This window comes from Asparagus officinalis, chromosome 1, assembly GCF_001876935.1.
Source record: "Asparagus officinalis chromosome 1, Aspof.V1, whole genome shotgun sequence".
Taxonomy (NCBI): domain Eukaryota; kingdom Viridiplantae; phylum Streptophyta; class Magnoliopsida; order Asparagales; family Asparagaceae; genus Asparagus; species Asparagus officinalis.
In genome coordinates, this window is record NC_033794.1 from 124,578,531 (window position 1) to 124,593,157 (window position 14,627).

General features: G+C 34.6%; 1 protein-coding gene across 1 annotated transcript; it reads left to right on the plus strand.

Annotated features, from left to right (window-relative positions):
• LOC109829115 (coiled-coil domain-containing protein 130-like) lies at positions 5,728-12,476 on the plus strand. The gene is made up of 6 exons (XM_020396252.1): positions 5,728-5,889; positions 6,463-6,525; positions 6,666-6,745; positions 9,082-9,190; positions 10,729-11,052; positions 11,947-12,476. The coding sequence occupies exons 1-6, from the start codon at positions 5,887-5,889 to the stop codon at positions 12,304-12,306; spliced, it is 939 nt and encodes a 312-aa protein (XP_020251841.1). The 5' UTR covers positions 5,728-5,886; the 3' UTR covers positions 12,307-12,476.

Sequence of the window (14,627 nt, forward strand, 5' to 3'; positions counted from 1 at the left end):
TCATCAGCATCTCTAATAGTTGCTAATATAATATTAGTCATGTTGTTGTCGCAGCCATCAAGATCAATCATCTCACATAAGAAGCTGCATTTGTGTTTGCAGCGGTTAAAGCTGCGTAGGTGATTGAATTGGTGTTGTGTCTTGACGATGGTACGCAGAGAGGGCTTCCACGTCTTGGTTTGAAGAGATCATCGATTTGTAATCTCTTCCTGTCAGAGTGTTGCTAAAGATCGTCGTTTTGTAATCTTTGTTTTAGCTCTTTGATATGTGAAAGTCTTCAAATTGTAGCCTTCTGGAAGTCGTCAGATTGTAACTTCCATCATCGGTGTTTGATGGGGGGTCAGCTATCTATTATTATTTTTAGACAGCCTACAGTCATGTATTTCATCGGGAGGAGTTTGTTTGTTTTAGATGTGACTCAGCGCGGAAGTTATAACCTCGGAATCCACCAAGGGTGTTCTCTGAACCCACAAAGAACGATCTTCGAATCCACGAAGAGCTTCGAATCCACGAAGAAATATTGAGGAAAAACGAAATTTTATTAATCAAAAGTTATACCTCTAGGGCTTATAAGACTCTTCTTAAATAGAAAAAGAAACAAGACTCCTACAAGGACTCTAATTCCTACGAGGACTCTAAACTTACCAAAAATGGTAAAGAATTCCTAAAACATTAAAACTCCTAAAAAGACTCCTTATGATTAGGAAAGTCCTCCGGTCAAATCTGAGATCAAATCGGATTTGTTTCCTAAACAAAACAGACTCCTAAAATATTACTAAAAAATAGTAAAAACGGACAAAAATGCAAATATCTCTCAAACCGTAAGGAATTTGGCGAAACTGAGAACGCAAACCGAACTCAAAAGGGTCGGTTTGGATGGGTCCGTCTCGTCGAGATAGTCGATTTTCATATATAATTCGTCCAATTCCGACGTACGGTTTGAAAGTTACGATCGTTTCTTCGAAACATGTTATTTTCTTCGACCAGGCCCGCATTTGGGCTTGCAACTGTCCCACTTTGACATAAACGTGTCTGCTACGTGTTCTACATCAAGATGACACAAATGAATGTGAGAAACTCAGCCATTGATTGTTAAGATTAATTCTCAACAATTGAGATGCGGTTATGAGAACATGTAATGGATTCTGTAAAACAAATTTAAGAAAGACAGTCTAAGAAAGTGAATTCTAATTCAATTCTTTTTGGGGGTTCGCCTCGAGTATGAATCCTATAATGCTTATCGGATACGGCTCGGAGGAACATATTTTGAATTTGACACGATCTGATAGAGCTTGTTTGGATTGGGATTAATGTGAGGTAAGGAAATGTAGGGGACACATTAACCCTGTTTAGAAATTTATTTGAAGTAGATAATAGAAGGAAGTTATTTTTTTTTATAAAGTAACTATTAGGAAAAAAAGGCTTGAGATTTTATTCTCCTCCAAATTGGGGTGTAATGGAAGGTAAGACAACTCTTAAAAAAAGAGAGTATTACACAAATACAAATGTACCTTTGTATCAAGATGAAATCCAAATAGATGAAATAACATGCAAGGGTACTTATGTAAATCTATATAAATTTCTTGCCTTCCTTTCACTTTATAAAACTTGGATGAAATAAGTTATCGTTGATTAACCTTACTAAATTCACAAACAAGTTTAATATGTTATTTAAAAGTTTTTTAATTTAACTTATCCTAAATTCACTTAGGCATGTTTGGCAATATGAAAGTAAATAGAAAGTAGAACAAAAATTACAAAGTTACTCTACTTTCTACTTTTTTTCTTGTTTAGCACATGAAAAGTGAATTTATTACTCTATAATAATGGGAGGATCCAAGATTCACTATTCATGCTACAGTAAATTACTGTGGTATTATTACTGTAGTACAGACAAGAGGATTCAATGTTTACTATTCATACTATAGTAAATTACTGTAGTATTATTACTGTAGCATTTAAAAACATTATTATGGTATTATTGCTGTAGCTCAGGCGGGATCATGTATCATTGTAAAAATGTTACTGTAGCACTTACTAAAAACTGTATTTAAATACAGAATTATTGTAGCGGAAATAAAGAAATAGAGGTCGTGTTTTGTACGGGGTGCACACTAGCAGAAAGTAATTGGAAAGTGAAAGGTGTTACGTTAGGTGGTTATTTGGCCTATTTCACTTTCTCTAGAAAAGGGAGAAAGTGGACATAGAGATGAGAAAAAAAAGTATATTATTATTTTTTTACTTTTTTTTACCGTCCAGATTGAAAATTTTTTTTCAAATCTTCTTAAATCCCTTGAACTCGTCTCTAAGTAAACTTCTAGGCGCACTTATCTAACCTCCATTTTTGGGCAATTCTATCAAATATATTTCATGGTTTTTCATCCAACATCACCTTTTAAAAAAAGTATATGGCTTTTGAAAAGTTTTGTAGGATAGCATATAAGATTTGAAGTAAGCTTATGGCTTTTCAAAAGTTCTGTATGTTTTGAAAAGTTTTGTAGGATAGCATATAAGATTTGAAGTAAGCTTATGGCTTTTCAAAAGTTCTGTATGATAGCATATGAGAAACTATATACTAATAGTGATTTGAAGTAAGCTTATGGCTTTTCAAAAGTTCTGTATGATAGCATATGAGAAACTATATACTAATAGTGTAGCATCATTAGAAATCTATTAAACTTTTTTTAATATGTGGCAAAGAAAATTAATTTATATTCTTAGACTTCCCTTCAGCTATATGTATCCTGTCATGATTTTTTTTAAAATAATATGGTCAAGAGAATCGTTTACAATAATCACCATACATTTCTATTTCATTGTATACATGTTAAAGACAAGGGAAAAATGTGTTCAGGCCCCAAAAACAGAAACTTTATATGACAAGACCCTTTGTATTTTGCCCCATGTGGATAAGCCCCAAATACACACAGTATTTGTGACGAGACCCCAAAGTATCGGATTTTAAAAAAAAACCCAGTGGAAGTTACGAATTTGCCCCTTTGATGGGACTGAACTCGGTTACTGTGGCCTTCCATGTTTCTCAATTTCTCCATCATTAATCTCATCTCTCTCTCTCTCTCTCTCTCTCTCTCTCTCTCCCCCTCTATCTCTCAACTTCTCCTTCTCTCTCACTTCCGCCATGGCCACTGAAAATGATCAGGTCCTGGGGAAGCCGTGGAAGGCGAAGGCGAGGACGGTGGTCATGGAGTCAGAGATTGGGGACGTGATCAGGCTCGAGGGCTGGGCCCAGACTTCCACCAGACCTGCTATTATACCGAGGACAACAATAAGGGGCCCAACGGCGACCCCAGGCCTAGGGTTGAGTGGGTCAAGAAGCACGAGCCCATCAACAAGAAGGAGGCGTCCCTCTTCCTGATCGAGGACTGGCTGGGGAACGTCATATGGCTGAGGGACACCGGGGCCAAGTTCATCGACGGCTTCGTCAAGAGCTAGTTAGTTTAATCAAATCATTAACTAGGTTGTTAATTAAATGCTCGATTGGCTTAGACCCGCCGTGCATCAAGCACGTTAGGTTTTAATTTGTTACCTTAAATTTTTATTAATTATTTTGTCATGGAATTTTTTTTAAAATATTTTATTTGTAATTGTTTCCGAGAATTATAAATGAACGGTGAGGTGAATTCCTCTCCTCTTTTATTGTTGTTATTGTTATTTTATTATCAGTTCTTTCTTTAATTTGTTATGGACGTGGCCGAAGCGCTTACTGGGACTAAGATCGTAAGGCAACAATATCAAATAATAATAGAAAAGAATTATGCGTGTTAGTTCTAACTTCCAACTAGTGTTATTTCTAATATAAGCGTTAGTTCTAGTGATATGTTAGTTCTAGTTGAGCCCCTGTTAGTTCTAGTTGTTCTCGTGTTAGTTCTAACTGATGTCATATTAGTTCTAACTTCTAGCTAGTGTTATTTCTAATATAAATATTAATTCTAGTGGTGTGTTAGTTCTAGTTGAGTCCATGTTAGTTCTAGTGATTCTCGTGTTAGTTCTAGCTGATGTCATGTTAGTTCTAACTTCCAGCTAGTGTTATTTCTAATATAAGCGTTAGTTCTAGTGGTATGTTAGTTCTAGTTTAGCCCCTGTTAGTTCTAGTTGTTCTCGTGTTAGTTCTAGTTGATGTCATGTTAGTTCTAACTTCCAGCTAGTGTTATTTCTAATATAAGCGTTAGTTCTAGTGGTATGTTAGTTCTAGTTGAGCCCCTATTAGTTCTAGTTGTTCTCGTGTTAGTTCTAGTTGATGTCATGTTAGTTCTTACTTCCAGCTAGTGTTATTTCTAATATAAGCGTTAGTTCTAGTGGAATGTTAGTTCTAGTTGAGCTCCTGTTAGTTCCGGTGGTTCTCGTGTTAGTTTTAGCTGATGTCATGTTGGTTCTACTTCCAGCTAGTGTTGTTTCTAATATAAACGTTAGTTCTAGTGGCTATGTTAGTTCTAGTTGAGCCCATGTTAGTTCTGATGGTTCTCGTGTTAGTTCTAACTGATGTTATATTAGTTCTAACTTCCAGCTAGTGTTATTTCTAATATAAATGTTAGTTCTAATGGTCTGTTAGTTCTAGTTGAGCCCATATTAGTTCTAGTGGCTCTCGTGTTAGTTCTATCTGATGTTGTGTTAGTTCTAAATTGCAATTAGTGTTATTTCTAATTTAAGCGTTAGTTCTAATGGCTATGTTAGTTCTAGTTGAGTCAATGTTAGTTCTGGTGGTTCTCGTGTTAGTTCTAGCTGATGTTATGTTAGTTCTAACTTCCAGCTAGTGTTATTTCTAATATAAGCGTTATTTCTAGTGGCATGTTAGTTCTAGTTGAGCCCCTGTTAGTTCTTGTGTCTCTCGTGTTAGTTCTATATGATGTCGTGTTAGTTCTAAATTGCAACTAGTGTTGTTTCTAATTTAAGTGTTAGTTTTAGTGAGTTAAGTTAGAACTAACATGAAGTGAGTTAGAACCAACAAAGAGCCCCAAGGCCCAAGGCCCAATCAAAGACCTTTAAATATATATTGTAGTTGTAGGGGTTTGAACTTCTAACCTCCTCTCAAAATTACCAAGCTTTACCACTAGACCAAGTAGCCAAAGTATTAATGTTAGTTCCACTTAAAGTTAGCTCTTATTTTCCATTAGAACTAACATGAAATAAGTTAGAACTAATATGATATAAGTTAGAACTAACATTAAATAACTAATGACTAACATGAGTTATTGCTCGTGATAGAGTTTAAAAAAGGGCTACATTTTTCAGTCAGATCACATTAATGGGACATGACTTTCCATGTTTTTGGGAACCAGAGGCGTCTGGGGAAGATAAGTGGAGGGGCAATATTGGGTTTTTTTTCCAAAATACAATCTCTTTATTTGTACCGCTGACGTGGAGGGGCCTTGAAAAATTAAATGCTATTTTTGGGGACTGAATCACATGGGCCAAAATACAAGGGGCTGGGTCACATGAAGTTCCTATTTTTGGGGCCCGACACAATTTTTCCTGAAGACAATGTTTAAAAAAAATCTATTTTTCATTATCTAATTTTTATATAAAATAAATACATATATAAATGAATAAAGTGGATATCACATCATCCGCCGGCTCGACTTTGCGTACTTTCATATTGCCAAATAACATTTAGAATTATAAAAACGAAAAAAAAAATACCCCCTTGCTTTCTAATTTCAATTTAATTTTTAGTTGCCAAACACGCGCTTAAGTTCCCTTAAGGGCGGTAATTTTAGTGAACCGGTAAAATACGGTTGCCTCATAGAAATCCCGGGAAATAGAGAACAAAACTGAATTGAAATAGAAAATAGAAAGCGGAACAGTAAATTCTCTTGTTTTTTTTTCTCCTCTATCGAGCGACAACTGTGACCGATCTGTTGAGGAAAAATGGTGAGCATCGTTGCTTTTATTTACTTTTTCCATCAGATTAGGGTTAGGGTTTCCCCACCGGAGGCTGAATCTTTTGTGATTTTCTGTAAGATTTTCGATTCTAGGGTTTTATTTGATGCGATCTTGTTACTTTTCTATTCATAAAACTTATTTTGTCGTGATTAGGTTATTTTTCTCATCGAGTTTGATTTTGTTCGAAAACTTGTGCTTTCCTACTGTTTGCTTGTAGATTGTAGCTAAATTAAACAGAAATTCGAAGTTTTCTGCTCGAGTCTAACTGCTTCGGTGTATTTATTACGTATCAGCCCTGTAATTCGAATTTTAGGGTTTCGATTGATAAAAATTGGGGATATGAGTTAAAACAGACAATATTTGTGCTGCTTTTAATTTGCTTTAAGTTCTGAGAGTTTTTTTTAAGCTTGCATTACCCTTTATTTTCAATCGGCTTTTCTATATGATATCTTCAGATTGATTCATATTCATCTTAAATATGAGTGCTTCTAATTAAGTTGTTAAGTTTGGAGAATGGCTATTTGTATAGCATTTTACTAACTTGCAATATTCTTTTTGCAGTCTTCTCTTGCAGCTGCCAGGGAAGATAACTTCTATTATCCACCTGAATGGGAACCAAAGAAGGTAGGTCTTGATTTGATTCGGGTTCGTTGAATTGGTTATGGAGTTTGAGGAAGTTGATTTGTTCTCATGCGATGAATAATTATTTTCATGTGGGTTTTGACTGATAATTTTGCATTACATATCTCTTCCACTTTTCCCAGGGTGGTTTGAACAAATTTCACGGTCAACATGCTTTGAGGGAGAGAGCAAGGAAGCTAGATCAGGGCATTCTAATTATAAGGTAAATGTTTTCTTGAAACCCAACTATCCTTTGGATTTATTTGGGGAAATTCTATGATGGTTAATGTGCAAACAAACACTCAGTCACATCCACTCCGGGGTAATTTCATTCAGGTCTTTTTTTGTGAAATATTAATGTTGGTTATTACGTGAAAAAGAGGCCATTTTGTGACATACACTCTGACTTGCATGCAATGCAGATATAATAGGCATGAGTGCCCATAATGCATTATGAGCATACTTCACCTTATAATTTTGGACTGCAAACATGTCCACCAGCCGAGTTCGACTACTCAGTGGTTGGTGCCATCCTTTAAATCCTTCTACATCTAATCAGCATTGCTCGTAGTAGTCATGTAATTTCATATAAATCCTAGTTTGCAACTTTTATCTTAAAAAAAATTCTCAACTATAGTTAGAATAAATTGGTTACAACTAATGACTTCACACGATTCAGGTTGCTTAATGAAGTTGAAAGATGAGGAAGCTTTAGAATCTAAAGAATTTGTTATTAACTGTCTAAAACAGAAATGTAGTAGGTGTAATTTACAAAGCTTTTAGAAGAACAAAGGTATAATCATAATTTTACCATATTCTTGTCCAAGAAATGCCTGATATAATCATTTCCCAACTTAATCATTCAGATTGAAAAGTATGTTGCCCATAGAATCAAAATAGATGGTAGAGATAACTATCTTGTCAAACTTACCTAAAAAAACTTTCCTATGAAAACGTACCCATAAAGTTGAAAGGCATTATAAGATGTTTTTACAGCTGGGCAGTTACGGAAGATGTTCATAAATGAATGCAACACAAATGAGAAAGCTAAGATAGATGTGCTATGCTTTGAACTCATAGGACAGAAATCAATAAGAAGTTGTGTAGCTTCATTTTAAATAGAATGAGGAGGATTCATTACATAATTTTACGTTTGTCTTATATCACATAGAAACATAGAATTGCACCATGTACATATTGCATGAACATTTGACGTAACACAATTTAAGAAGGGGCTCATGGATTTGAGGTTGGATAGAATTAGTTTTAATCATTATCATCAATATCATAAAGATGAAGTTTTTGCTTTTTCCAGAAGTGTTTTCAGCAGGTTAGCTTTCAAGATACAAATATACAATAATCAGACACCCAAAAATTATGGAATGGAGATCATCATGAATATAGCTCTAGTAGCGTTGAGCATATAACACGGACTGGAAGAAGAAGTGAATAAATGAATAAAGTTAAGTACTTCCAATAACTATTATGAAGAGGAAGACCATAGAACATAGAAGTAAAAAAGAAATGGCATAGAAAATTTTCAAAAAAAAAGGAGAAAGATAACATGGCATAAACTATAAATAGAAATATTGTAAGAAAGATAGAAGATGTTAAAAGACCCCTTTAAAGTAACTTCATAACATTTTTTTTGTCGAGATTCATGCAGGAGATAAATTCATCCGCTATAGGCTTTTCCCTAAAGGAGAAGTTTAAAATAAAATTAAAAAAAATACTTCCTAAATCTGAGTTAAAGCCTTTGAACAGGCTGAAGCTGAACTTCAAGTTTGTGAGACAAGGGCTTTTTAAATGTAGGGTGAATCACCCAATAGACCATTTCGGCTAGAAGGGGGCTTATCAGGGCTTTTACAATAGTGCTCTATACCTAGTGCATCATTCTTGAGCTTGTAAAATGCATGTTTCTTGAATCTCCATTAGCTAGATTTTGGTTCAGAAGGCTGTTCCTCTGTGATAGCTTCTCGCATATTAGAGCAAATGTCATTGCTAGATCCATGAAAAATTTTCTGATCAAATGATCTATGATGTGCGCATATTTTTTTAATAGTGCATAATCACTGCGATCATGGTTGCAGCTTTTTATTGTCACTTAAGGTAAATAGGTGGAAACCAGCATCATCCTTCAAACCCACCCAACACGCCCCAACCCCTCCCCCCCATCGCAAAAAATAAAGCCCCCCAAACCACATTGAGAGATGAGCTCAAGTTGTGTGAGCAAACATGTGAGAAAACTTCTCTCTGATATTTGTTAAATTGCTATGTTAGTGCTATATACAGTTGATAAAGCTGCTAGTGCTATATACAGTTGATAAAGCTGCTGGCACTAGCGTGTCAAGTTCCGATACAGTTGATAAAGCTGCTAGTGCTATATACAGTTGATAAAGCTGCTGGCACTAGCGTGTCAAGTTCCGCACTTAAACTCACAGATGAGAGAATCAATATTGTTAAGTGGTTACCTGTGAAAAACTTATGATATCTTCTTTTTTTGCCTCTACCTTCACATTTCCCTCTTTTTAATTGCATGGTTTGCTTTGGGCTTTCTAGATTCGAGATGCCTTACAATATATGGTGTGGCGGATGCAATTCCATGATTGCCAAGGGTGTGAGGTTCAATGCGGAGAAAAAGCAAGTGGGAAATTATTATTCCACAAAGGTATGAAGAATGAAGATCTTGCTTTCAATTTGTAGAGTTTATAAAAGAGTCATAAAAATCCGTCTCAATACACTGGATATATATATCTTGCTTTCAATTTGTAGAGTTTATAAAAGAGTCATAAAAATCCGTCTCAATACACTGGATATATATTTTTTTGTCAGCTTGAGTTGACTTTATGATTCAGATTCTTCTTGTGTGTAGTTTCTAACTGATAGGAATTTTTGAAATCAAGTATTATATTGTTAGCCTAGTGATGAGTGTAGTAGAATTAATTGTTCTAGTAGTTTTCAATGTTGCCACTCTTTTCAATCTTGAGTTGAAATATCTACTTGCTATTTGTTTGTTCATGGATACGTTTATTTGTTATAGTTAGTCAAGTCAATTTGATATCAGTCATAATTTGATCAGGAGTATACTTGAGGTCCACCTTTTCATCATGTCCAGTGGATTGTATGAGCTATGGAAGTTCTTTTGAGCAATAAGATTCTTTATTTATTTATTGTTTTAAGAAAAAGGATGGAACGCGCGCAGAGCCCCAGCCGATATATATAACACTGGTTGTTTACAAAATAATAAGATTCTTTATTTGATTCACATTGTTATTGGATTCAATAAGATTCTTTATTTGATTCACATTGTTATTGGATTCAATAAGATTCTTTATTTGATTCACATTGTTATTGGATTCAATAAGATTCTTTATTTGATTCACATTGTTATTGGATTCAATAAGATTCTTTATTTGATTCACATTGTTTTGGCCAATTTGAAGCTAAGAAACTTAGTTTTATCTAAGGCTCATACATGATTTACTTGCATCTTTATTTATGATTGATATTCAGAATTTCTAGACATAAAAGTTTGGAGGTGAATTGGATGCCTGTAGTTATACGATTAGTAGATTTAATGGCAAACATTAATTAGATAAATCTTGTCCTTACCAACTATGTCCTGTATTATAAAAACCTGATTTTTTTTATTTTTTATTTTTTAGGATAATAGATATGCATATTGTATGCCCTCTGCTTCCAGATTTGGAGTATGTTTTATTAAGTTACTTAACCTTTAACATGCTTCTAGTTTGGTATCTGGATTTTATTTCCCATTTCACAGGCTTGAATGTAGTCAAAATCTCATTGCAGTATCCATTCTGAAGCATTTCAATGACTAGTTACCTGAAAGATCTAACACGATAAAGATATCTAATTCTCCTATATAATCGTACATACAAATCAAAGTTTGTCTATTTCCTATATCATTTTTAATTCGACCCGTCACCTTGCTCTTCCAAATTGGTTGGTGCTCGTGGATGAGCTTTCCATAAAACAACCCTTTACATGTGATAAATTCTCTGTCTAATTTATTATATATCTAGGTATATATGATTTGCTGTCTATTATTGTGCACCTGCTTGTAGATTAAAAAATTTGTGGTAGGAAAAATTTTTGGTGCTATTAAATTGTTTTTTGGATGTTTGTTCTTCTCTTCTTTGCTCCTTGATGTTTAACATAATCTTAATGTTTCTGTACATTTAGATATGGAGTTTCACAATGAAGTCGGCATGTTGTCAGCATGTAATAGTCATACAGACAGACCCAAAAAATTGCCAGTATGTGATTATCAGTGGAGCACAGCAGAAGACAGAGGATTTTGATGTCGAAGATGCCGAAACATTTGCCTTTCCAGCAGATGAAGACAGAGCCAAGCTGTCAGATCCCTTCTACCGTCTTGAACATCAGGAAGAAGATATACGGAAAAAGAAAGAAGCTGAGCCAGTGCTAGTTCGCCTCCAAAAAGTTTCTGACAGTAGGCATTCTGATGACTACAATCTTAACAGAGCCCTCCGTGCTCGCCTAAGGGTAAGATTCTGGTGATAATGAGTTTCAACTTGCTGATTCATTAAGTATTATATTTGTGCTTATTGCACCTAGGTTACGTAGAAACCATAATTTGGAAAAGGGAATACTGGAGGGGCATGGCTTGCTTGTAGTTTGTGAGTTGAAGTTTTAATTATGTGAAGAGAAGAGTTGAAATGTTGTATGCATATTTAGTTCTATTTATTTTAGACAACAGGTAAGAGAAACAGATTCTCTTATGTGCGTGTACATGTCTATCTAGTAGGAGGCTGATTATTACTATCGTATATATAGTAAAGGTTGGAAGTAGAATTAATTTTGGTTTGGTGATAGACATCAGATTTAGGTTGTTTTTGCAAAGGATTGTGAAACGTAGGGAACTTTTAGGATAATTCGTCTAGAAAGTAAATGGTGGGTGTCACATTAGCTTTCTTTGCATGGAAGTGTGGAGGCTTTGTTGCTGCTTGCTCCCATGATCTTGGAGGATTTTTAAAATGCTTCTACAGGAAAACAGTGTAGTGGTTCCTACGGGTTTAAAGTTAGAAGCATAGAAATGATACGATGCATATATCTCAGATCTTCGAACTTTGGTTTTAAGAAAGAAACAAATTATATTGTGTCTATTAAAGAGGAACAGAGATTTACTACATTGTCTACAAATTAGCTTCGTGGTTCACATAATAACGTCCTCTTTCTGTAAATCCTTCTGGCGAATAGTTATTTGTTCCTCTACACATCTACATAATATATCAATTGTTGGCGCAATAGAGTAAATCTTTTAAATCCTCATCTAGTCAAGACTTTCTGCTAAAGGCTAATTGGTATCATAACCTTATGGATGGAAAATTATGATAGCGAGGGTCCTAAGTATATATGTGTGCGTGTTGATCTCCTCAGGGTCAGAAGAAGAAAGTTGCTCAAGAAGAAGAGGTTTCAAGAAAGATGGGCCTTGGGATCCGGCTTCTCCCTTCATCTCAAGAGGATGCAGCAAGTGCTGCTGGTGTGAGATTCTCCTCCAAGTTTGAGAGGAACAGGAAAGACAAGCGAACTGCGATCAAGGCATCTTCAATCTTTGGAGAATCATCAAGCTCTGCATCTGGAAGTAGGCTACTGCAGCTCGGGGCAAAGAGGAGGAAGATAAGTGCCGGTGCTGCGTCAGCTTTATTAGCAGGGAGGATTAAGGCTTCATCATGGACTCACAATCAGAATGGTGTATCTGGACATGAGAGAAGATCTATAGTTACAAGACAGAGATGATATCTTGATCATATTATGTGCTCGTGTGGAAGGAGTTTGCTTTTTCGTTATTTTGGTTTATGTATGTAAAAATCTCATATTGATTTTCACTTTCTATAGTTTGTGTTTGGTTCATATTTCAATTACAGTCCACAATGGTAAGTATTATGATCTGTAAATGCTTTCACCGGGGAAGAGCTTGCACGTTCAATATTTAATGTTTATATTGCATTAGGTTTATGTGCACTCACTGTCTAATTGAATCAGTAGGCTAAAATTAGAAAAATGGCTAAATTCAGTATTTTTGTTCTGTCTACCATAGAAGTTTAGAATACTAATAAAGCTAAAGGAAAAATTCTATAGGACGGTTATAAGACCAATTATATTATATGGGCCAGAGTATTGGGCAATTAAAAAATAACATGTTTAAAAATGAGTGTAGCAGAAATGAGAATATTGTGATGGTCTTGTAAGTACACACTAAAAGAGTTTGCTTCTATTGAGAATAAAACGAGAGAGAATAGATTAAGATGGGTTGGTCATGAACAACAGAGACCATTTAGTGCACGGTGAGAAAAAGTGATAATATTAAAGTTAATGGGGCGAGAAAAAGTTGTAATATTATAGTTAATGGGTCTAGAAGAGCGAGAGATAGATCTAAAATGACTTGGTTAGAAGCAATTAAGAAGGATATGATTATGACTAACTTAACGCAGGAGATGACTCATAACAGAATAGAATGGAAGTATAGGATTCATGTAACTGACTCTAAATATTTGGGAGAAAGCCTTTGTTGTTGTTGTTGCCTACCATGAAGATTGATGTCAACATCAGAAAATATGATGTTCACCAAGGTAAATTATGGCTGTTTCTTGTTATAGATGATTCTTTGGTCACATGAAATTGGATGTTTATCTTCAACTTTTGTATTATTTAAGCGTTTCTGCTCACTTACTTTGTTTGTGTGGTTCTATTCTGATCTCTGACCATTATTTAATCTCCTTTTAGAATCCTTTTCTTATACTTTTTGTTATTAAAGTACTACTCTCTCCCCTGTGGCTATTGACTAAAGTTGATGCCCTTGAAAACTAATTATGCTACACATGTGTGCATTTCTTTGTATTCTTTATTTTCTCTTCTTCTTGTTATTATTAGGTTATTATACTATCCATGGGCATAACCTGAGCTCAGACCTAAAGTTTTACTGTATTACATACAGCACAAGCCAAGTGTTTCGCCATTATTCACTAGAAAAATTTTATTAAAAAAAATAGTTTTCAAGTTGTTTTGAATGGTCTTATTAATCATAACGGGATTAGTTCGCATAAATAATTACACCATTATGGGACTAATTGCCGTCAAATTCTTGTATTACTGAAGTAGTTCAGTCAAAGATACTCACTAAGGAAATAAAAGGTTTCTTTGCACGTGTATGAGCCGCATGCTCAAAAATTATAAGCAAGAAAAAGGGGAAGTCATAGTGGTAGCATTGTATTAAAATAAATAGTAGTAGTACAAAATTTGTAATAATTTCCGACCAATGTAGATCTCAATATTAATCCCTTTCAGCAAAATTGAATAGGAATTGTAAACTAGTTTAATTCATGCTCTAAAAACTCTAAACTACGTGAAAATTTGAGAACCTAGGAAAATCTACATATTACTTTTCAGTCTATTTTATTCTTGGACACGGACCTACTGCCCTTAACTTAAGAACATAAGTAGGTCTACTTATGGGCCTACTTATGGGCCATATTAAAGCCCAAAGTGGACCCATGAAATGCGAGGATCTCATTAGTTGGAATAAAAGCTTGGGCACCTATAAAGAATTTCTAAATTGGAAGGCATTAATTGAGAATTTAATACTTGAAAACAAACCCTATCCTTGTTATCCATCTATATCTATCTAATCTGCTTTCCCGTGGGGGAGCCGTTGAACCAAAAAGCAACGGCGTTTAAACAAACGTCTCAACCTCGATAGCCCATCCGAATCAACTCCACCATTCTTTTAGGCTCAGTTTGGATACCATGGTGTTTTACTTGTTTCCATGGTGTTTTTGCCAAAAAACAAAACGTCATGCGTTTGGAAACCATGGTGTTTTTTGAGCTAAATCATACTCAAACTAAAAATATAACACTTATTTCAAAATACTTTTTAGGTGTTTTAAATTTGGTGTTTTGGTTTTGAGTTTGAGAATAAGTTAATATAATATCTAATATATTATATTAAATGTAATTAATATAGAGTTATCAACATGCTTATTATATTATATTATACTATGCTATATTATAGTTAATTTAATATATTAGTAATATATATTAAATAATATAAAAATATAATA